Source organism: Nelumbo lutea, chromosome 1 (genome assembly GCF_056320005.1).
Source record: "Nelumbo lutea isolate HS-2025 chromosome 1, American lotus-T2T, whole genome shotgun sequence".
NCBI classification, from domain to species: domain Eukaryota; kingdom Viridiplantae; phylum Streptophyta; class Magnoliopsida; order Proteales; family Nelumbonaceae; genus Nelumbo; species Nelumbo lutea.
The window spans coordinates 84,729,008-84,754,281 of NC_142684.1; the positions used below are offsets into that span (position 1 = coordinate 84,729,008).

The following is a 25,274-nucleotide window of genomic DNA, read 5'->3' on the forward strand; positions in this document are numbered from 1 at the left end:
CACTTGTTTTTCTCAAATATCACGTTTTCTTCACCCTTTGTTAAAATACAGTGGCCATTTTTCAGAATAATTTGGCATGAGCCATTTAAAATTTTAGTTATGAATCTTGGGCTATATTTGTTTGAGGTGCAAAAGCAAATCTACACTTTTGCGGGTGTTTGGATAACACTAACAGCCCATCGAAGTAAAACTCCACCCATAATTACAAGGGGTTTTTACTATTCAGTCCACTCCCAGAAATCCTAACTCCATCATACAGTTGAGGGATGACACCTCTACCCTGGACGATTCAGCTGGATAGTAATGAACCGTCTAAATCATTGTCTTCCTTATTCATCAGAGAAACAACACCACTCTTAACTCTATTATAAACCAAAAATCAAATGGTTTAACATGCTCTATTTGTTTTTATCCAACCTATGTCAGCTAATTCAGTGGCGTCATACAGAGGAACCCGTCGCAATCCTACAAATCATAAAATCTGAGTGGTCAGTTTCTTAATGCTTCCAACTCCCAAACAGATATAGGACCCATGTAGGCAAGGCAAGGCAAGGCAAGTAATGGATCTTCTGATGGAAAATATTGATTGTAACCCTTCATAGCCATAGAAAGTCATGCAGTGATCAAGTTGCTTGCGATGCGGATCCCATGGGAGAAAAATGGTGGATTGGAGTAGAGAAAAATGGTGCCTTGAATAAAATCTCAATTGGAGCAGAGAAGAATGGTGGATTGATTAGAAATGATTTAAGAAAAGTGCCAATCTTGGTCATATTCTTTCCAGCCAACATTGCCACAACAGATCCCAACAACGACATTAACTGCGTCTAGGACAACTTCCATTGCAATCTGAAATCTAGAGGTACAGTGAAGTTCATTCTGGATTAAGTGGAGGTCCAAACTAAGATCTTGTAGGAAGGATTCAGGCTTGGTAATGGTACCATGTGATGAAGGGTAATTTGGTCCTCCCAATCGTACAGTGACACATGGCTTTTAGATGACACTTTGGCACCAAGTCAGCGAGCTAGTTCAGTAAAATTAACTTGGAGCATCTCATCCAAGTCAACCTCTACTTTGGTGAGACCAAACTAGCTGACCCAGTAGGATTACGGCGAGCTATCCTTGGAGTCGCTAACCACCCCCTATAGTTCTACCTCGACAAGGCCGAGCTAGCAGACTTGTATGATAATGGCGACCTGTTCTAGGAGCTGGACAGGCTAAGAGGACATAAGGTGACATGCGAGGAAGAGCTCACTAACTGTCCCCAGCAGTTTGCTACCAAAGGTGCCGATAGCATGACCGTTAGAATGGCTCACCGTGTCACGTGCCTTGACTTTACTTAGACAGATCGTAACCCTTGCGAGGAACTCACAACTGACACATTAATACGTCCTATATTGCAGAAACAGCTCTGCCAGATGACTATATAAGGCATCCATGTCCATCCAAGAAAGGTATGCGTGATTACAAGCTCTCAAGCTCTCTCACTTTCTAAAATACTTTCAAAACACTCTTTGACTTAAGCATCGGAGTGTCCTTCTCGGGTAAAGACACCCGAGCACTCTAACTCTATCTCTCTTGTAGAACAAAACAGCTCGACCTAGCACAACTTGACTAATATTGTTTCCCTACAGGTCTCTCAGAAAATTACATAACTCTCTATTATATAGCTCAGACATCTCCAGCTCGGCCTAGACAAGGGAACCATTCAATTCAGCTTCCGAGTCATAAGCCAATAGGGAATATGCCAGATTGTGCATCATCAATTGGTGACATATGTGGGAAATACAACAAAAAGCTAAGTTCTCACCTTCTAAAAAGTTAAATTCTCACCTTCAAGATTGCTAAGTTTTCATCTTCTAATTTCTGGTTCCATCAACCTAATGATATTTTTGAGCAGCACCAACATCAAGAACAAGAGTCAATCACTGGGGGTAAGAGCATCCATGATGAACCTTGAGAACCCCCTGTGACAATCAGTAGCAGCCATGCCGAACTCAACACTCCTAGTACCCTAGATAAACACTCTGCCACCTCATGTGAACGCCCCTTTCTCTGTGGTAGAGCCATCAGCGGTTCCCGTCGGGATTAAAATGTGACGGTTTTATGAGCTGAAGCGTGGATCTCCAGATGTGGGCACGAGACGAGGAGTTCGGTGCATTCATACTGCCACAAAATAGACAACAACAAAATGACCTCAACTCATTCTACGTTTATTCTCAACAACAGCTAGCCCGGACGAAGCCTCATCAGCTTTGTTTCGCGAGGTTTCCTCTACAAGTTGAGCCCTTCATGGCTCCCGCAGGAGTTGGCAGCCAATGAACTTCCTTGCAGGTCGAGCCTTCCAAGGCTTTTGTGCGAGCTAGCACCCTATAGTTAGTAGAGCTGCCCCTAGAGGTCGAGCTCCTTGTGGCTCCAATATGAGTAGACGACCAACGGGTTGGTGCAATGCAGACGTGACATCGAACTACCAAACAATGCCGACAACAACATACGTATCAACAGCCAGTAACAAGCGAGCAAAAGAATAAGCAAGTAGCAACAAGACCAAAAGGAGAAGCAGATCGCCGTTCTTCATGTTGTTGAGACAAGGTATCCAGACATAAAGAAGCTTGCCTCCGCACTGGTGCTAGCAGCCCAAAAACTAAGGCCCTACTTCTAGGCCCATACCATCGTAGTTCTGACCGGTCGACCTTTGAGGCAGATTCTATAGAAGCCCGAGGTCTCGGGGAGACTGATGAAGTGGGCAATAGAGCTCAGCAAATACGATAATCGTTATGAGCCATGACCAGTGATAAAAGTGCAAGTTCTGGCAAACTTTATTGCCGAGTGCACCTTCAGTTCACCAGCCCTTGAAGTAGCCGAGCTTGTGACCACATTGGAGGCATCAACTAGTGTGGCACCAGCACCAACCCCAACTCGCGAGATCGTGAGTTGGGATGAGGAGCCATGGATACTTCGTGTGGATGGTTCATCTAACGATAGTGGAAGTAGAGTTGCGTTGATATTCTACAGACCTAGTGAGGTGAAACTGGAATACGCGCTCCGGTTTTTGTTTCGAGCTTCAAACAATGAGATTGAGTATGAGGCACTTATAGCAAGGCTGGCACTAGCGAAGGAGGTCGGAGCCAAACATCTCGTGGTCTGCATTGACCGACAACTTGTGGTAAATCAAGTAAACGGAGAGTATGAGACATGAGAACCCTCAATGGCAGCCTACTTGGCTAAGGTAAGGGAACTCCTGCCCAACTTCAACTCTAGGCATCTCTAGCAAATTCCGAGATCAAAAAATACGGAGGCTGACGCCCTCTCTAGGATGGCGAGTGCAATCGACTCGACCAAGAGAATGGTTTACATAGAAGAGCTACCTCACCCGTCGATAGAAAAAGGGGCATAAGAGGTTGCCAATATAACCACTACAGAGCTGAGCTGGATAGATCCGATTTTCGACTACACAAGACAAGGTGTATTTCCAAAAGAACGAAATGCAGCTCGCTACGTGATAGTAGGCGAGGAACTCTATAGAAGATCCTTTACTCTACCATATCTATGATGCCTATGCCAAACTGAGGCAGATCAGGTGTTACACGAGATCCATGAAGGGCTTTGTGGACGACACTTGGGAGGCTGGGCCCTAGCTCAGAAAGCCTTACGATAAAGGTACTACTGGCCCACCATAAAAGCAGATGTGGTCGAGTTGGTCCTAAGATGTGAAAATGCCAGCAACACGCCAACATCCTACACCAGCCAGCGCTCACTTCTTTCCCCAAATTTGATGTTTGAAGAAGAAACCGTGGCTCGCCCAGCCTCAGACCAAGCTAATAAAGCAAGCGGCCTATTAAATAGCCAGACCAATTACCCTTACTAAGAGTTACTTTCTTCGCCGAGCTACCATTGGCTCGAGAGTGGGGGCAATTGATGAGGGGTAATTTGGTCATTCTAATCGTACAATGACACATGGCTTCCGAATGACACCTCGACGCCAAGTTAGCAAGCTAGCTCAATAAAATTAGCTCGGAGCATCTCACCCAGGCCAACTTCTACCTCGGCGAGACCGAACTAGCTGACCCCGTAGGATTACAACGAGTTGTCCTTGGAGTCAATCGAGTTGTAGGGACTTAAGGCAACCTCGCTAACCACCCCTTGCAGTTTCACCTTGGTAAGGCCGAGCTAGTAGATCCATAAGATTACAACGACCTGTTCTAGGAGCCGACCGAGTTGAGAGGACCTAAGGCGACTTGCAAGGAAGAGCTCGCTAACTGTCCCTAGCAGTTCGCTACCAAAGGCGCCGATAGCGCAATCGTTAGAATGGCTCACCGTGTTGCGCACCTCGACTTTACTTAGATAGATCGTAACCCCCACAAGGAACTCGCAACTGACACATTAATATGCCCTATATTGTGGAAACAGCTCTGCTAGAAGCTCAGGGCCGTTATCAAAGTGCCCTGAGCCCCCCGGTGACTATATAAGGCATCCAAATCCATCCAGGAAAGGTATGCATGATTACAAGCTCTTAAGCTCTCTCACTTTCAAAAATACTTTCAAAACACTCTTTGACTTAAGTATCGGAGTGCCTTCCTCGAGTAAAGACACCAAGGCACTCTAACTCTCTCTCTTGCAGAACAAAACAATTCAGCTAATATTGTTTCCCTGTAGGTCTCTCAGAAAATTATATAGCTCAGATATCTCTAGCTCGGCCCAAATAAAAGAACCATACAAGTCAGCTTCTAAATCGTCAACCAGCCAAATCACACATCATCACCATGGAAAGCAACGGAGAACCCTGCGTTGAGTGGCCATAGTAGCAGAAATGGGGTTTGAATTCATATATAGTGCCAAAGATGGAGAAATCTACATTATCCACAAGTGGACAAATAAACTGGAAATGGAAAAATTCCCACCAAGGTGGGGCAAGAGCTCCATACACACTCAGACATCTCTAGCGGCAGTCGGTGCACCCTTTAGTGGCAGTCGTTGTTGTCGCTAAAGGTCAAACTGCCGCTTAGAAATTTGCCTTTAGTGGCAGCTATTAATTGCCGCTAAATTCGATTTCTAGTAGCAGTTATTTGTGTTTTACCGGTAAAACTGCCGCTAAATTCGATTTCTAGTAGCAGTTATTTGTGTTTTACCGGTAAAACTGCCGCTAAGACTTTCAGCGACAATAGTTTTAGGCTTTTAGCGGCAGTTTGACAATTGGTGGTCAATTTTATTGTAGTGATGTCATCTAAAAATAATGTCTGGATTGGCCTGTGTGGGCTCATGCCGGCATGGCCCGCGTGCTAGGCCAGCCCGATCCAGTATGTCATTTAATCATTTTATTATAGTATTTGTTCAATTTACTGTACTTTTTTATTCAATTTCATTTGATATTTTTTATTGTATGAATTGATTATTCATATGGAATAAAATTTTAAGATGATTTTATTTTATTTTTCAAATTGTTGTTGCAATCATTGAGTTTATCGTTTTTCCTTTATTTCTCATTATATATTATAATTTTTTGAATTTTTGTTTTTTTATAGTAAAAACAAAAAAGAAAGAAAATGAAATAATACGGGCTATGGGCCTGGGCTCGTGTTGGGCCCCACTCTCAATCTACATTGGGCCATGCAGGCAATACAAAAACGTGGGCAATGCCAGGCGAATACTACCCATTTTTTTGTACGCTCAACTCCGTGTCATAGGTTACTTAACCTATCACAAGTGAACTTACCAGTGGTATGTACATATAGGGCCCACAATTAGTAACGCATTATAGGCAGCTGTATTCACAGCAGATATGGACTTCTCATCAATGGGTCTCTATCTTTTGTTTTCTTTATTGTTTTGTATGCATAATTTTATTGGGTTGAGTTGTTTTCTCATCCACGACAACACATCATGACTTTGGCGAGTGTATTAAGATGATGAAGTTGCTCCATCTTTGCCATTTATTTTTGTTTGTGATAATGGTACCATTATAAATTTCACTATATAATGATATTCTAAATTTTGAGGTTATGTTGTTATTTTCTTTTACAAGGACTATTAAATTAAATGTGCATGTACATTGTACGTGATAATTTCAAATAATAATAATAATTTTAGTAACTTTTTATAAAAACTAAGTTATAGATTTATTTTTTTATTTCATTTCCATTGTTGATAAAAATACTCATTACATATATTTATTTAATATTTGTTAAATATATAATATTAGAGATGTATACAATTTTTTGATATTTTTTGTATTTTCTATATTTTATATCTATATATATTTTTTTTGAGTTTTTATTATTATATAATTATAACATCATATTTTGACCATTTGACTAGAAAGAAAAATATTTGTCTATTTTTAATTCTTGTTATTTAATTATGATATCATTAGTTTATTCATTTTGATTTTAGCCAAATAGTTAGACAATTGACCACCACTTAAATGGAGATACACTTCTATTTTTAAGTTAGTTTAATTTTTTGTTTTATTTCTATAATTAATAAGAAAGGAAAGTTCATGATGTAAAAAATGCATGATACGGAAGAAGCTTTGGCCAATAAACCCCCTAGATGAATTGTTTAAAACTCACCATGAATTTTTAGCATTTCTCTTAAATTCATCATAGGGAACCCATGTCTGTAACTTGATATTAAACAGACTAAGGTGGTAGTAGATTACAATTTACTCTTTGTTATATTCAACCCATTTTGAATATTCCAGAAACACTCCTATTATTACTCACAGGCAGTTGGGAGCTTAAAGGCATTTTAGTCATAAAAATATGTTTAATAAGGCTGACTTGCATTCTCCAAGCATCTCAAGACTCTTGATGAAGAAACCCTTACGCTGAAATCAATACTTGGTTGAAATTTCAACTGAAGCAAAGTCCATGTTGAACCCACAAGTTTTCTTTGACATTCTTATTGGAAAGATGAAAGCCGGGTAGATTGTGATGGAGCTATTTGCAGATGTGGACCCTAAAACTGCAGAGAACTTCTGGTGCCTCTGCATGGGTGAGAAGGGGATTAGAATATCAGGAAAACCACTTCATTATAAAGGCTCAACCTTCCACTGCATTATCCCAAACTCCATGTGCTAAGGTGGGGATTTCAGATCGTGGAGGGTTACAGCATGGTGAAGGCAATGGAGAAAATGGGTTCAGAGAGTGGAACGACTTCAGAAAGAGTTGTGATTGAAGATTGTAGTCAGATAAAGGAGAACTAATGGGGGGTGTTTGTAAGAGGGATTGATAACTAATGATGTGATGAGAATTCGGTTTCAACTTTCAATCTCACATTGTAAAACAATGTAAATTTTTTTTGCCGGTTATACGATTTAGCACAGATTTCCTTCAATTTGGTCATAAAAATTACATTTATACAGATGTGGATAACTTCTGTCACTGTACACCAACTAATAGTGAGTTTTGAAAAATAAAAATTTACTGACATGGGGTTCTCTCAATGTTTGAGAAAGTATGATAGGATGAAAAGTCATGGTGAGTTTTAGATAATTTCTCTATACCACATGATTAATCATCACTTCAATGATGTTGGTTGATAAGTTATATTTGTGGCATCGTAGTTGGAAGTTGGAACTCTGAAAATAATTCTTATTTACACTTTTGAGTTACAGGATGGGATTCAAGATATCTCAGTGCCAAACACAACCCTACTCTCTAGATCAATTTATTTGTTTTATTTTATTTATTACATTTTTTTTCTTTTTTTAGTCAACTTTGAAGGGTCAAATGCCTATACAGCTAGCTATACAAGAAGCCTTCCAACAAACACGGAATCAATAAAAAATAAACCCACAAAAGGATTAACGATCAAAATTAAAAGTCTGGTCACCTTGTTTTCCTTCATTTCCAAAACCCATTAATCCAAGAATTCATAGAAACAAATCGAAACCATCGGCTGAGTCTCGTTTTGTTTTACATGAAGAGAAATCTCCGTTTTTCTTGTCACCTGGTACGTAGAACAGATTTTTTAATATAGAATGACGACTTCAAATCGGGCTTTCATGTTTTCCAATTCAACCTCTGTCTTTTTCAATACACAGCGTTACTTACAGCGAAAAAGGAAGGTCCAACATATGACAATCAAAATTAAATAGGTACCCATAAATTCAATCACACAGAGAAATTCTCTGTCCCCTCTCCATATCTGGAATGATGAAACTTTAAAACCCGAAAAATACTATCTCTCAGTTTCTTCTCTTATTTCAATCATAGAAAGTAAGATAACAGAGATGAGTTTTAAAGTTTCCTTGGGAGATCACAGATACAGAAGGTTGGAATCAGAGCTTAGAGATGAGGATGATCCTACTAATCTTCATTATCAACAAGCTCGGACAAACAATAACAAGAAATACATTATAGCTTGCGCCATCTTCGCCTCTCTCAACTCTGCGCTCCTCGGCTACGGTAAGCTTGTTTCCTTCTTCTCCCTCGTCATATTTTCCGTGTTCTCTTTGATCAGTCCATGTTCGTAGAACATCAAATCGGAATGATTCGTGGGTTATTATGGTTACGTTCTGTCTTCGTCCTTCTGGGGAGAAGTTTCTTCCCTTTCATTACATTCGAAATGATTCCTTCATTTTTTTTCCATCTCTCATTTGAACCAAAAGGAGCTTGCTTTCTTTCATTTTTTCATCTCTCACGCTTTGATAATTGTTAATTTGTTATGGACATTACATTCTGATAAATGTATAAATTACAATGCTTTGGACGTAATTTTTTTTTTTTAATTTGATGATATGTCATGTTCTACATGACATATTGACATCACAATGTCTATTTCTTGACGTCATATCACAAAGAAATATGTCCGGTTTTAGTTTGTTAATTTTAGTTTTCACCAATTGAAAACTGTTTGAAAGACGGTTGAAAGAGAAGCTACACAAATTTGGGGGTAGCTGGGGCCAATAATCCATAAAGCAAATATAGTTTAGAGAATTTAGGCTATGGTCCAATGTAGCTTCAGCACTTCCAGCTTTTGCCAACCAGTTAACTTGGGTTAAAGATGCAGGATTACTTGAATATAATCTCTTTGTGAATAGAATTTGCCTTTTTTCCATTTGCAATAAATTGCTTTTATTTAGGATTTACCTCTTTTTTTCTTATTGCTAACACTAAAGTTAGGATAATAAGAAAGAGAGTCTCTGTAAATCATCAAAATTGTTTCTTATTGGAGAAAAATCATCTAGGGAAATTTTCATCTAACAGCTTATTATTTTTTTCCTGTTGTACTGGACAACAGCAGCAGCAGCTTATTATTTGATGATGCTATTTGCAACAAAACTTCATATCCCATTTTTTCGGTGCTGTTTCTATAATTGGTTATGGAACTATGAAAGTGAATTTGCAACTTAGCTCGGGGTCTTTTCCATTTGTAGATATAGGTGTCATGAGTGGAGCAATCATATTCATGCAGGAGGATCTGAAAATAACAGAGGTACAAGTAGAAGTTCTTGTTGGGATTTTGAGCATTGTTTCACTTCTGGGTAGTTTAGGTGGTGGAATAACCGCAGACGCCATTGGTAGGAAATGGACCATGGCCCTGGCAGCCATTGTCTTTCAAATGGGTGCTGCTATAATGGCTCTTGCTCCTTCCTTCAAAGTACTCATGATTGGAAGACTGTTTGCTGGGATTGGAATTGGCTTTGGAGTCATGATTGCCCCTGTATACATCGCTGAAATATCACCATCCATTGCCCGTGGATCTCTCACCACCTTCCCTGAAATTTTTTTGAATCTGGGGATCCTTCTCGGTTACATCTCAAACTATGCATTTTCAGGATTCTCAGCAAACATAAGCTGGAGAATAATGCTTGCTGTAGGAATTATCCCTTCAGTATTTATTGGGGTTGCTTTGTTTGTCATCCCTGAGTCTCCCAGATGGTTGGTAATGCAGGACCAGGTTGAAGAAGCAAGAACGATCTTGCTAAAAACAAATGAGAATGAGAATGAGGCAGAACGGAGGCTGGCAGTTATACGACAGGCAGCAGGGATGGCTAATTCAGAGAAAGCTGTGTGGAGTGAATTCTTGAGGCCTTCCCCTTCACTTCGGCAAATGCTGATTGCTGGTCTTGGAATCCAATGTTTCCAACAGATGACAGGTATTGATGCAGCTGTGTATTACAGCCCCACAATCTTTAAAGAAGCTGGACTCAGGGAAAATGGTACACTTCTTGCTGCAACTGTTGCTGTTGGGTTTATCAAGACTTCTTTCATCTTGGTTGCTATCTTTCTCATTGACAGAGTTGGAAGAAAGCCACTTCTGTATGTGAGCACAATTGGGATGACAGCATGTTTGCTTGTATTAAGCCTTGCTCTCTCTTCAATGGAGCATGGAGAAGTTACAGTTGTGCTGGTGATTTTTGTGGTTTCTGGGTATGTAGCTTTCTTCTCAATGGGAATTGGCCCAATTTCCTGGCTATTGCCATCTGAAATTTTCCCTCTGAGACTGCGAGCTCAAGCTGCAGCCCTTGGGGCAGTAGGGAACCGAATATGCAGCGGCCTTGTTGCCATGTCTTTCCTTTCTGTTGCTCATGCCATCACAGTGGCAGGAACGTTCTTCATCTTTTTTGTGATCTCAGTCCTCTCCATCATCTTTGTTTATGAATTTGTTCCAGAAACAAAGGGAAAATCCCTAGAGCAGATAGAGTTGCTATTTCAAAATGTGGGAGAACACAAAGGTGAAGTTCAACTAAGAGATGTAGAGCGTCTACTGCCAAAAGAATGACTGCTTGGGGTTTAGTTTCATGATGATAACATTCAAGCAGTTATAAAAGCATACAACTGGCTGAAAAATGATGCAGTCTTTTCTTCAAGAAAAGTGATCCAATGAAAATCCTGCCACATTTTGGAAGTACAGGATTTAAAGTAGAACCCTTGCTGCTACATTTAAGAGATAAATGACTTAAAGAGATGCAGAGGTCATTTTTTCCTGAAGTTATATTCTTGTAGTTTAGTATAAGCTTACATGACTTTATTCAGATTTTGATGTGCATGTCTTCTTCTGGGGCTGTATGCTTTGATATTTGTATGTTAATGAGACATAATACATGATTCTTTCTTCAGGTGCAAACTGCACAGGAATTTATTCAGATTTTGATGTGCATGTCTTCCTCTGGGGATGTATGATTTGATATTTGTAGGGAAATGAGTCATAAGTTTACATGAATTTATTCAGATTTTAATGTACTTGTCTTCCTCTGGAGCTGTATCCTTTGATATTTGTAAGAAAATGAGACATAATGCATGATTCTTTCTTCAGGTGCAAACTGCGCATCCTTAAGTTAACTGGTCTTATTGCTCCTTCTAATGCTTCAGAGAAGTTCCTTTTCTTCAAAATCTAATGCCCCCGACTGTGTGAGGTCAATGTTGAAAAAAATTTACACAAGGAAATTATCGAATAGCTATGTTAAGTGGACGCCTCAAATGAATGCCATACCCATGTAAGACATCTATGGATACTGACACCGATGAAAACTTAAGAGGACTCTCTGTCAGTGAAGCCATTACCTAATGTTGGTCCAGCTATCTGGGGTCTTGGGAGGGCTAGACTGGATATAGTCCTAACCTTTGGCACTTTTTTATTTTTCACAAAGTGGCTGCTCTCGAACCTGTTAGGGAAAGTTTGGGCATGAGATGTTTATTTATTATACTTGATAGTAATCAATTATACATTGTTTTAATTGTTTGCTTTGGTTTATTCTTCCACATTTAATTTGTCCCTTTCCAACAATTATTCCATCATGCATATTACATAAAAATATGTAATCTAAACTAAAACATAAAAGTTAAAATATAACTCCCAAGTCCCAAATCCCTGAACCCTAGTATTTTGTGTGTTCCATATCTGAAACAATCTACCTCACTACCTGTGTCAGGTTCTGACACTTGTATCCATGCAAAAGAGTTAAATTAGAATAAAATCTGCTGCACTAAAGCTCATGTTTAACTTTACCTCTTTCTTTTTTAGAACTTAAATCTAACATAAATGTGAAACATATTTGCTACTTTTATCTTGTGAACTTGGACTATTTTGGTGGCACAAGTCTTGATTCAACTTAGATTATGTCTAAAGAGGATAAAGAAATTATTTAACTTCTGCAGAAACAACAGCTGAAGCTTTAAAAACTTGACAAGAGACCTTTTAAGTTTAGTTGATACACGTGGGGTCTTTTCTTATATGGGCTTGAGATCACAGCTAAGCTACTTTCTTCTTGGTCTTTATATTGGAAAATTACTTATTGTCCCAAGTGTTTTGGTGATGTAACTCTTATCAATAAAAAAAAAAAAACAAGCTGAAAGGAAGAGGAAATCATGGTGGATTTTGTTTTATTCACAGGTAGGGAATAAATTTGCCAACTAAAAGTTACATGGAAAACATCATCCAAGTGATGGCCCTCTTTAAACATGACCAGCATCCCCAAGGTATAAAATCCTCTCAGAATCTGGACACCACAGTATGAGGCTATCAACCATAAGACTGATTCCACCTGAAGATTTGCCCACCTATTGGCACCGACACCTTGCGTCCTGAATTCCTGATCTAACAGTTTCATGTTAATTTATATACTTAATTAATAAAACCACAGAAAGAGAATGATAACATAAAAGGAAACGGGACCCTATGACTTAAATGAGGATTTTCTTCTGTATTCATCCTTATTTTCATCCCCCCTCTATATCTCATGATGAGCTCTGTAGAGCTAGAATTAATTTTATATTTTAATTAATCCCAGTCGAACTATTCAATATCACCAAAACCTGTATGGGATACTCTAGTTGTTGACAATCTGCATCGCTGTTGCTATTATTATCTTTTTTTGGTTCAAGAGAACAAAGAACAAAAATTTCTTGCCCCTTGTTTATATTATGGGAGGGCAGGCTTTTCTTATTTAAAAGGACTTTAGGTTTTGACCTGCTTACTGCTTTGGTCACCATCCAGAAAGGGTGTCAGGGGTCATTATGCTAGGTGTTCTTTTTAAGTCATAACTGTGATAGCATGGGTGTGCAGTCACAATTGGCCAAACCAAAGGAAAAAGAAAAGCATTTACCCTGTGAAAAAGGGAACTCATCAAACTCTGAGGAAAAATTTGCTATCTATAATCAACCACTGAGACATTGATTTTCCTACCCCATTCCCCACCCCCAGGTAAACTAGGCAAAAAAGAGTAAGAAAGAAAAAGAATAAATGGGCACCTCCAAAAATAACAGCAAATACACAAATCAGAAATTTGATAAATCAACTTACAGGCAAAATGAAAGTAGTGAAGCACAAAGTATGAGCCTAGAAGTGGACTTCACAAATTTTCTGTTCCAAAAGAAGAGACAAAAAAAAGAAAAGAAAATTGCTGCTATGCCAGTTCAGTGGACATTCATGTAAAATAAGGACAAAATAAGACTCCGTGTCATACCACGAAACAAAAATGAATTACTCAATAGGAATGGAAGCAGAAGCCAAACTTAGAAGTTACTGAGCTAAGGGAGAACAAGGATTTTAACATAGGGATTTTAGTATTAGCACCAGAAACCAAACATCAATCTGACTTATATCAACATCATCTAAGCCTTACCTCAACTGTATGGGGTCAGAAACATGAACCCTGTTCTGCCATTCCGTTCTGTTCAGTGCCATATCCATTGTTAAATTTGACTTCTACATCAGAAAGAAAAGAAAGGCTGAGAAAACACCCATGTAAGTTGTTTACCTAGTTGACCCCAGATCTGATAGAAATTTATGCTTTGTTTTGTACGATGCCTTGAGGACTTTCCCAAAGTTTTTCCTTTCTCACTTATTCTCCGAGGAACCAAAGACAGCCTTACAGATAAAAACTCCCATGTACTTGTTTATCTAGTTGGCTTTAGATAAGAAAGACATATAGAGGTAATGCTCTTATTTTTGTTCATGTTGAAATGACACGTTGAATTTTCCTTTTAAATCTCATTTCAAAGAATCTCATAGACCTTGCAGACATTGTAGATAATATGGAATCTGAGAACAAATGAAATTGTCTTCCTGTAAATACAAAATGCCTTAATTGATCTTGCAAGAAGATACAACACAAATTACAGAAACCCAGATGTTCCTTATACTGAAATTACGACTGATTAAAAGAAAAAATATTTTCTTTTCCTTAATTTTACAAGACTAACGATGTAATGGACCGAGTTGGTCCATAACCACACTACTGGATGGGGACATGGGAAAAGAAGAGGAGTCGAGATAGACTGATTTAGTCCATAATTTTACAAGACTAACGATGTAATGGACTGAGTTGGTCCATACATATGCTTCATCCTTCTTCCATACCTATGAGACTGAGACTTTATGGTTGCAGAAGATGCAGCAGTCCGACCCTATGTGACTGATGATGCTCCCTTCTTCAACCTTCATCTTTCTACTGTGCCTGTTCCATAGGTGAACGGCAAAGCTTTGTTCGCGAACGTGCCTGAGCTTTGAAGACATCCATTTTAAATGGGCACTGCCTCGGGGTCCATGAAAGAAGCTTCGGACCCTACTCCAATCAACTGGATAAAATGCAGACGGCGGCAACACAGTGAAATTAAAGTCAGGTCTTTCTCCCACTCTTGAAACTACCCTTGAAACCAGGTAAGGCCCATTGTGGCCCCACTTATTTCCATTGAAGGTGAGTGCGAATTCCTCGATGAACTTGTGAAGGAGTGGATGCATCTTGTCAAATATCAGAACAGCGTTATTCAACCGACTCCAATGTCCAGTTTTAAGATCAATGGTCTGTGCTCCTATGACATTTCTCAAATTAGAGAAGCTCTTCAAGACTATAACATCGCTGTCTATATAAATTCCACCATACTTGTATAGGAGTGCGAGCCTAAGCAAATTGGAGAGGTTCTGACCAAGGGAAACCTCCCCAGGATCGACATTCCCCTTCCTTAGGTGATTGAACCAAACTTCAGCATATGTATCCTTGAAGATGTAGCTGAAATCAGGGAAAATTGCAGCGACCCTGAATCCCTGGTCTAAGAACGGTTTTAGGAGTTGGGTTCCTCCTTTTGAATCCAAGGAATTTGAGACTATCAGCAGACAAGCATTTGGATGTGACTTAAAAAGACTCTCTACTGCAAACAACTCTCTGTGACCAAACGACTCCAAAGAAGAAATCCAAGTCATGAAGAAACGAACCTTGCAATAAGAAGAATTGGAAGAATTCAAGTAAGACCCGTGAAAGAATTCGTTCACTCTCACAGAAAATTGCCTTGACAGGTTGGAGGACTGCAAAAGCTTGAATACCACCATCTTATTCTTTCTCGACCTCCTTGGTCTGTGAGTCGGAGAAGAGTTAAATGAAAGAACCGAATAAGACTTAGGTTCTTGCAATAGCGGCAAATGGGACTTCAGCTTAGAAGGTGGGATTTCTTCCTTGACGGCGTACATGACGGAGGAGGATAACGAAGACGAAGAGGAAGACCATTTTCGTGCTGTATCTCCAACTGCGTTTTCTAGGGAGAAACTATGGGATTCGGGGGTGATTTCTGCCGGAAAATGGACTTGAACACAGAAAATGCTGGCACTACTGTATGCCAGAAGCACAAGTAGGGCGAGAAAGAGCAGAGATGGGGGAAAGTAGAAGAGCAAAGCGAAAAGAGAGCACTTCATCTTCTGCAAATGGTAAGGAAGAGAAAGAAGAGATGGCCGAAAAGGATTGGTGGTGTTATCGTCCATGGCTGAAACTTCTGAATGCTCCCTTCAGATCAGTTCCATGGTGGACGCGGTAAAAGAAGAAATTAAAAGCTTCTGTTTTGGGGCGAAAAGAATAAGAAGAATTGTTTAAATAAATCAGTAAAGAACAGAGAGCTGAGAAACCTTGGAAGAAGCCCCACTTCTTTTGTTTCGAACGAGAGAGAGAGAGAGAGAGAAATTGCGCGGGCGTCGGCTCGGCTTGATTCGACTCAGCTCCATTTCTATATTCTTTTTGCATTCTTTCGCATTTATCCTGTCGGGTTCGCCGTTCGCACGTTGCAGTTTGGAGTGCGTATTGTACTTCAAGCACAAAATTGTTATAGCGTAAGACATAATTTCAATTAATTAAAGAAAAAATCTGCGTTTGACATTGCAATTGAGCAAAAGTAATAGGTTGGGTTTTACCTTTAATCCAAAAGTTTAAGATATTTTGTTCTGATTTTATCCTTTTTATAAAGGAGAGAAAACCCTTTACGCTTTACAGCAACGCCAGAGGAAATGGTCAGAAAGCCCTGTGTGACGACCAATTTGAAGCCAAAAGCCAGATAATTGCTTTTCTTTACTGCAGTTCCAAACGCTCCCTAGTAAAGTGGTAAGAAGCTAGGAGTTATTGTCTTTATAAACTGGCCTCACGCCTCCGCTTTAGAAATAAGGGTGAGGTTGGAGGTGGAACCGTGGAAGGGGCTCCCCACAGTAGATATTCCGATCCAGTGGAGAGGGAACTCTATCGATTAATCATGTTTTCACTTTTACACTATAACTTGCCCTAGATTGGACATGGGATTCAGATCCATTAGTAATTGGATTTGAATCTAATAATTTTTTAAACTGATTCAGATCGTACCCCAACTGAATTGGGGTATTGAATAATATTAATAAATTAAATTAAAAATAATCAAAATATTGAAAATAACTTCTATCAAACTTAAACTTATATTACTCTCTTTAAAAATTTGGACACTCAAACCAACTTTACTGACAAATAAATATATGTTATGGGACCTAAGGTGCTAAACTAGTCCCGGTTGTCCCACCCTCACTCAGCTCCGAGGTGTGGGCTCCATACGGACAGCTAACAACTTACAAGCTATGATTGGTGGAAAATTTAGATTAGCCAAAATTGGTTATGATTGAGTTGAGTTGGTTGAACTGTTTTGAAGAAACTATCAAATTTTCAATTCAAGTGTTTTCTTATCTTTTTATGTTTTCACCAAACGTTTATAGAGCTCCTTGGGGGGGGGGGGGTTTAACTTTGATTTAGCTAAGCTTGATTAAGCCACTTTGAAGAAGCTACTAATAATCTATCTAATACTATAGAAAATCAATTTATTAGCTTAATTAAACCATATTCTAGCTTTAACCAAACTTTCTGAATGGAACCCACCTTGCAACGCCAGAAGCCACTGTATGAAAGTCCTCCGAACTGGTGCATGATTTCACAGCTTTCCCTGTAGAGCTTACTATGCAATGCCAGAAACTCCTGCGTAAAAGTTCTCCCAAATGGGCACTTGGAGGGTGTTTGGTTTTGTTTATGTTTACTGAGTAAACGTTTGTATTTATTTGTATGACTGCAAAATTGAAAAAGGCAATCAGTAAGAGTGTTTATGACACATAGTTACCACATCAGTATAGTGCCAATAAACATCTACCCGTTTCAGGAAACTCTAAATTAAAGTTTCTTGAAACAGGAGAGGTGCACAGAAATCATATGTATGGATGCAATTAATGATGCCTTTGCTGATGGGACGCCTATATAACAGCGTTTACTCAATAAGTATAAACAGAACCAAACCCATACTTAATCATTTTTAGGGCTGTCCGCTTTAATCTCTTTAAAAAATTTACCCGAAATGCTTCAAAGTAACCGAACCCCTTCCAAACGGATCCTCAACATTAACAAATGGGGGGATAATCCCATTCCCATTGTTTCAGCCCTTGTTCAGGTATGCTCTGTTCATCAGTACTCCCAATGCATCACTGAAAACCACCACCACTCCAGGCCTTGTTGCCTGTGGACATCCCCGTAAAAGTTAATGCTGTAAATTAGGAGAGAGAAAGAGAGATACTAGTATCAGAAGACCATGTAATTATTTTATATGTTTCTGAGGAAACATTTCATTAACCGAGAAGAAACCTCAACCCTTGTATTTTGTACTAACAATTACTCCAACTGAATGCCTTGATGTATTTAACAACATTAAAATATTGTAGACACTTCTGTGTAATTCAAGCTGCCAAGCTCGCCACATGGGGATCAATCGTCAGGGCCTTCTGGCTTTCTGTGCAATATAAATAAAAAAAAATGCAATGTAATTGATGAATCTTTTTATTTGGTTTGCAGACCAAATACATAATTTCTTTTAAACAATAGATTACCTTTTCAATGACATCACATGCTTAACCATTAAAAGCTTTTTATTACTGGGTAGTTGCTAGATAACCATACAAAACCTCATCGGTAAGGGTTATCGTACTTCTCCTTCCTCTTTTGATGGTAAACCTATGATAATAAAACAATAAAATTAATGAATTATTTTGCATGTTTGGTCAAATAATCACTTTTCATTTGCTTTATTATTAATGGTCCCCTCAAATATGCATCGTTTTTGTAGTCACCATCCTTTTGTCGGTTTGATATGTAAATCCCATAAATTCACTTGACTTCACCAACCCTCCATACTTGTGTCGGTGAGAGAACTGCATTACTGCATTATCCCTCTTCTGCGCTTTGTTCGGAGTCTAATCGTGGTAGGATGCAAGCCGGATTTCCTGCCCACTATTCTCTACCCACACCATACCCCGCCTAGAATTTTAATCATACATCGCCATCATCTTGTGTTGTGTGATGTGCAATTGCAATGGACTGTGGATAGGGTACGAGCAGAGAAAAATGAGTAGAAAATCTGTATATATATTAGTAAGTAAACCTATATAACGTGTATATAATATATGAAATTTGAAGGGTTGGGCTAATCCTTAATCATATTCGATCCATCGATTTCATGCCCCTTAATTTATTGGAGGGTTAAAAGGAGTTCAAAGATACTTAGTTTGAGAAGTGTAAATATAAGTATGCTTGAATCTGGTATTTTCTAAATCTTGTATTTGCAATATTTTCAAATTGAATCCTAGGTTCAGTATGGAAAGAGTATAGGCTCAGTTTGGAAAGAGTATAAATACAAATATGTAGAGTGTAAAATCTTGTATTTTGTATTATCTTGTATGTATTTATACTGTACATATTTATATTTGTACTCCTTCTAAATTGAGCCATAAATACAAATACATCCAAAATAATGCAAAATACAAGGTTCTACACTCTATATGTTTGCATTTATATTCCTCTTAAACTAAGCATTAGGCTCGGTTTGGAAGGAGTATAAACACGAATATGTACAGTACAAATACATACAACATAATGCAAAATATAAGGTTTTGAACTCTACATATTTGTATTTGTACTCCTTCCAAATGGAGCCTTAGGCTTGGTTTGGTTGCAATGCAGATGATTTTGAGTGCAAGTTCTGCTTTATTTTTGTTGCGATTTTTTAGAATGTAGAGCAAATGAAGTAAAATAAGACTTAGAACAAAATAAAACAAAACCCAAAGCAAAATTACATCAGAATTCACATTTTTTTCATTTGCACTCCTATGCATTTATACTAGTGCAAATAAAATTGCATTTAACCCACAAAAGGCTAAGAGGAGAAAAAAAATTTGCTCCATCCTAGATGTATGCATTTTCCCTTTTTCAATGGTGGATGACAAGGCTACCCCTCCTTGTTTTGTTTAAAAATTTTAAATGTTGATGAGGTGGCTTTAACATATATTGTGAAGATGTAAAAGTGCATACTTCTAGGATGGAGCCAAATAAAACTTCTAAGTGGTTAAAAATGATTTTATTAGAAAGAGAGATTAAAAATGATTTTATTAGAGTAATGATAGATTTTAGTGTTCGACTATTATACTAAAAGACATGATACTAGAAAAACTTATATTCTTTGTGTCGGTGAGTGAAATTATTTTTCTCTTGTGCTTTGTTCAAATTTTAATTGTGGCAACATGGAGTTGAGATTTGGCCCTCTAATGATATTGTGACACATGGCATCTTGGAACAATCGGATGACACCCGAAACCACTTAGACAACAACTTGCCTTAGCCAAGATGATGGTGTTCCAACTGGTGACCTGGCACTGACGCCGACCTGGCGACCTGCCTTCACCATCGACCTGGCGACCTCGACCACAACTCAGATCAGCTAGAAGCACCTCGTCCAGGGCCGACCTACAGCACCTTATCACTGGCCGAAGTGACATCGACACAAGGAGCGATCTCCCTCGAGGGTGTGTCAGCCTGACGAGGTCCAGGTGGCGACCTGCGAGATGTGTTCGTCGACAAATTCATCATGCATATCCCAACACTCCCACGATCCTTGGAAGCTATCCCATGTATCGAGTGTTCCGAAGGATGGCCGACGTGCGTGGCGGTTACCTCCAGGGATCTTGGACCACTTAGGCGACCTCTCGGAAATCTTGGATGCGATGTGTGAAGCCCACACCAAACAATGCCTATATAAAGTCATCAACCTCAATGACACAAGGGGGCAAGTAAGCATATAAGCATATTCTAATTCTCATACTTAATGATTTTTTAGCTCGCAATCTACTATGAGAGTACTAACTTAATCATCGGAGCGACTTCGTTGGGTTAGGCACCCCGGGTCCTCTGACACTGATTCCTTGCAGGTTTCTCTAAAGAGCTACCTAGCTCGGCACCTAATCTGCCCCTAGCTCGGCCTAGTTATCTCGACACCTAATCTGCCCCCAGCTCGGCCCAGTTAGCTCGGCACCTAATCTGCCCCCAGCTCGGCCCAGTTAGCTCGGCACCTAATCTGCCCCCAGCTCGACCCAGTTAGCTCGGCACCTGATCTGCCTCCAGCTCAGCCTAGTCAACTCGGCATCCAGGTCCTCATCCAATAAAAGTTCACTTCGACCTCTGAGTCATCGACCACTTAGAAGCAGACCGAATGACAAAATACTTAGCACAAAAAATTGATTCATCACTAAAAAGACATGATTTTTTCTCTTGTGCTTTGTTCAAATTTTAATTGTGGTAGCATGGAGTTGAATAGAAACTTGGTTAGGTTTAGGTAGACAAATTTTGGGTTTTATATCATTTTAGTTCCACATTAGATTGGTCTTGTGTGAGCCCTTAATCCTATTCCATTTAATGGGGAAGAGCCAAAGAGATTTAAGAATTTATTAGAGAGTAATGATAGATTTTTAGGCCCAATTTAGAAGGAGTGCAAATATAAATTCCTAGAGTAGGAAACCTTGTATTTTATGTTATTTTATATATATTTACATCGTAGATATTTGTATTATACTCTATCCAAACCAAGCTTAAGTGTTACACTATAATACCAGAAAAACGTTATACTTTCTAAAAAAAATAGAGAGTCATCAATCAGCAAATATCTAAAAAGCGGTAATCCATCAGATATTTATCAAAATTCACAGGGATTTTCCCTTCTCAAGAAAAGAGATTTCTCCTATACTAAATAAGACATCAGAGTGATCTTAGTACTTACTGTAGTTTCTTGTATTTTTAAATTGAAAGATGAATAATCACACATGTGAGAAACGACCAGAGGAGGCCCGCGTGAAAGTTGGGATGAGGGATGCTGGGACTTTTGGCGAAGGGAAACAAGCCATTCTGTGACATGCGACCTAATAATAGCGGTGGTCAGACAATCTTGACCGTCTGATCATGGTCTGAGCATTGTGGAATAGACATACAAGAAAGAAATTTCTTGCAACGTTTCAGGGTTTTAGCGATGGAATACACTTGATGATCCTGTTACTATACAACAAATCCAATCACGGACCCCATTGAGAGATACCCATAAAGATTTTGGGCCGGGATTTGCTACAAACGAATGCGTATACATAATATATTGGTCAACTTAACAAACCAAGAGTGAACACGTTAGTGATTTGCACACCCAGGGCCCACAATCCATGTAATGGCCCACGGGCCGCGACTCTGGAGGATTGACCTCTGAAATGAATCTGAATGGATTACTTCAAAACCCACGTTCCAGAGCCCAGAACCTCCATGAGCCAACTAACCAATATGTTAGAGAGTGATAGATTAATTTTTCCAAAATTCAACTCCTGATCTCCTGCATGAGCCACCAAATTATGTAGCTAGCCAAGACAAGCCTAGCCGAGCCGAGTGCATGTACTCGCAGCATCGCAGCACCTCCACCATCGCCAAAACCGTCGGAAATTCCTTTTTTTTTCTTTTCTTTTTTTAAAGGAGCATTTAGGTAATTTCATTGTTCTCAGCTCAATAATAGTCACGACCCGCCCTGCCGCCCATGCCTCCACGAACGAGCAATCAGGTTTGACCTCCTGTAAATTTACCAAAATGGCCTCGATTGATGGTTAGAGAAACAGTTGGGAGGAGAGATTAACGTGAGCCCAAGAAACAGACAGAAAAAACCTGTTAATAGTGATGGTGCATGTAATGCATAGTTGGCCGGTTCCATGCTTGCATGTTACGCCTGCGCTGTATGAGCTTTGGTCGTTTGGCTAAACAACAAGCGTGACCAATTTTTTTAGTATGTCTTTTTTCTTGTTTTCTTATTAAACATTTTCCAAACTTAACTTGTTCGACCATTTGCTGAAGAGAATCTGTTAAGCCCGTAAATAGAGCCATGAGGGAATGGACAAGAAAGTAGATTTGTGGTTGTGTATTGGGATCGAAAACCGAAAAGCTTTCTTCTTTCTAGGCAATCGAAATTGTAGCTATGGCAGTGGATTGAACCGGGTTGGGTTAATTAATAGTTTTGGTAAATTATAGATTATGGCATTTTGTAATTTGGGGTTATTCTCACTTTAGTATTGGAATTTTAAAACATTCCATTGGAGTATATGAACTATCAAACGCTGTCAATTTAATAATATTAGACGGTAGTCAACGACACAAATACCTTTTAAGTTTTGAAAAGGCAAAGGCAAGAGAAACATAATTTTGAAATGACCAAATTACATATTTAAATTTATTTTCATCACGATTGAGCACCACTGTTCACTTAATACCCTAATCCTTTTGCCAATAAGCAGCTTTCCACCGGAGAAGCTATACGAAAAAGCGTTGCTGAAGAAGACAACGTCGCTGCCAGAGAAAAGAGATTTAGACCACCATCCTTCTAATCCTTTTTTTTCAGTTATTCAATCCAGTGGGGTTTAAACTGACACCATTGACAGAAAAGATGAATAATTATTGTCATTGTCAAGAAAGACAATCAAACTAAGATGGTCTAAAAAATATTAAAAAAAAGATAACTTTATTATTTTTAAAATAGAGAAAATTTCTGATTAGTATCCTCTATTTTGGGCCTAATGCCACTTTGGTCCCTGATTTTAAAACGTAATTATTTGGTACCTGAATTTTCAAAATATGTCAATCCACAGTATTTGCCATTAATCAGTCATTAAATGGCATTTGGAAAAATACAAATGCCCTTTGAGTGTCATCTAATTCTCTTTATCAACTATCCAGACATTAATAGAAATGAACAGTCTCAAATCCTTGCCTCTTCTATTCAAAAAAGTTGGGATTACTAGAGGATTTGGGACGGTTCATTTTTTTTATCAAAGTTTGGATGTTGATAAAGTAGGTATTTGGCATTGGTGCTGGGAACATCGCACTATTTTCTAAGAAAAACAGTGATGGGCATGTGGAGTTGTAAAACGGTGCTTATTTTTTATTTGGAACCGGTGCTACCACATAGGTTGTTTTCACTAGTTTGTTTGGTACTAATGCTTGTAGCAACGCTTTCAACATGGTCTATATTATCCAATGTCCAATGTGATGCCACATCATTGCACCATTGGCATGCATCGTTTTCTTAGAAAACATTGAATTTGGCGTTGCTCAAAACCATACTTTCCCGATTTCCAAAGCATGATCTGGAGCATTTTTTTTTTCTGAAAAAACAATACCAAATAAGAAGGCATTGTTTGAAGCAATTCTTTCTTTGATATAGTGCTTATATGTCGCTGTTTTCTCATAAAATGACATCGATGCCAAACACCACCAAAGATAATTAGATGACATTCGAAAGACATTAGTCTTTTAAAATGCCACTTAACAAATGGTCAATGACAGGTACAGGTTTGACACGTTTTGAAGGTTCAAGCATTGAATTGTCACGTTTTAAAGTTCGAAAACTAAAGTAGCACTAGGCCCAAATTATAGGATACTAATTGAAAATTTTCCCTAAAAGAATCATCACACGTGTCATCCGACAATATATATAACTAACATACCACAAATGGTAGATATTAAATTAACAATTTTCACGAATCCAAATACTGCAATCATATATTTTAAAGTTCAGATGCTAAAATGAGACTAACCCCAAATTACAAAGTATTAATCTACAATTTACCCTAATAGTTAATACCATGCAAACTATGATCCAAGTTTCATCTACAATTACAAAGTATTAACCACAGACAGATTCGAACAGCATCTGCCCAACTGACATGAGACAAATCTAAGTTGATTGGGAGCTTAACCAACCCAATCTCGGGTAGAAGAGAACCCAGCAGTATGACGATAGAAACCGAGTTGAACAGTAAGAATCTGTTTAATTTCAAGCACTAAATTATGACGAAACAGTACTAACTATTCTCGGTATCCTTTTTTTTAGGTGTAAAATATATAAAAGAATAAAAGAGCAGAGAAAGTATATGTAAATATTTAAATAGTTTTCGGTCATTTTTATAAATCAATTACACTAGGTTTTGTTTCCTCATAATATGATAGAACCATTTTTCTTGTCATAATAAATAAAAACAAAACCGTTAAATCAACTCTTTTAAGAGATGTACTACATGGATTGAAATAGATCGTTGAATTTCGATCTGTGCATCGGAGGGAGATGTGGACAACATGATTCAGGGCAAAGAGAATGACATCATTTTTATCCCTTAGGTTCAGCTTGGAATATCACATCTTGGCCCCACAACGCTCTATAGTATATCTCTGCCGTGTATTAGAAACATCTTCCGATGATGACATCAGCAGGACCGATGCTATCATCGGGAGATGTTCCTAATACACAGCAGAAATGTGGTGTAGAGCGTTGTGGGGTGGAGATGTAAATTCCAGTTTAGAAGTAGTACTAATACAAATATATAGAATGCAAAAACTTCTAATTTGTGTTATTTTGTTTGTATTTATATTTGTAATCGGTACTCCTTCCAAATTGAGCATTACTTTTCTTTTGCATTACATGTGATATGTGTGGAGTCTCTTTTTTTCCTGTGAGAATGTCCACCGAGCCTTTTGTTTTCTGTATGCAATAAACTTTTTCTGGATACCATTTCTGTCAGTCATTAAGTATCAAGAAAAGTTTCGGGCATTCATTTCTTGATACCATTTCTTTGGAAATGGCTGAGTTGGGGTCTTTGAAACCTTGATTAAACATTGGAATAAAGAGTGGAGTACATCTAATTTCTTAGGTAGAATTATGGGGTTCGTG

At 38.6% G+C, this 25,274-nt stretch overlaps 3 protein-coding genes and 1 pseudogene across 4 annotated transcripts; 2 read left to right on the plus strand and 2 right to left on the minus strand.

Moving 5' to 3' along the window:
- Positions 1–623: 623 nt before the first annotated feature.
- On the minus strand, positions 624–5,725 carry LOC148875815 (GDSL esterase/lipase At4g10955-like). The gene is made up of 3 exons (XM_088965815.1): positions 5,711–5,725; positions 4,760–4,936; positions 624–824 (listed from the first exon to the last, which is right to left on the minus strand). The coding sequence occupies exons 1-3, from the start codon at positions 5,723–5,725 to the stop codon at positions 624–626; spliced, it is 393 nt and encodes a 130-aa protein (XP_088821941.1).
- A 1,141-nt stretch (positions 5,726–6,866) lies between these two features.
- On the plus strand, positions 6,867–7,201 carry LOC148875816 (peptidyl-prolyl cis-trans isomerase CYP19-3 pseudogene; annotated as a pseudogene).
- Positions 7,202–7,880: 679 nt separating this feature from the next.
- LOC148875817 (putative polyol transporter 4) lies at positions 7,881–11,266 on the plus strand. 2 transcript variants are annotated; one of them, XM_088944201.1, is made up of 3 exons: positions 7,881–7,950; positions 8,042–8,405; positions 9,377–11,266. In XM_088944201.1, exons 2-3 carry the CDS (start codon positions 8,231–8,233, stop codon positions 10,723–10,725), a joined length of 1,524 nt encoding a protein of 507 aa, XP_088800327.1. In that variant the 5' UTR covers positions 7,881–7,950; positions 8,042–8,230; the 3' UTR covers positions 10,726–11,266. The 2 variants fall into 2 exon arrangements, with proteins under 2 accessions (XP_088800327.1, XP_088800334.1); XM_088944208.1 differs by having other exon boundaries at positions 7,886–8,095; positions 8,263–8,405; positions 9,241–11,266.
- A 2,736-nt stretch (positions 11,267–14,002) lies between these two features.
- Positions 14,003–15,926, minus strand: LOC148875818 (uncharacterized protein At4g19900-like). Its single transcript, XM_088965414.1, has one exon. It carries the CDS (start codon positions 15,694–15,696, stop codon positions 14,305–14,307), a length of 1,392 nt encoding a protein of 463 aa, XP_088821540.1. The 5' UTR covers positions 15,697–15,926; the 3' UTR covers positions 14,003–14,304.
- Positions 15,927–25,274: the final 9,348 nt, after the last annotated feature.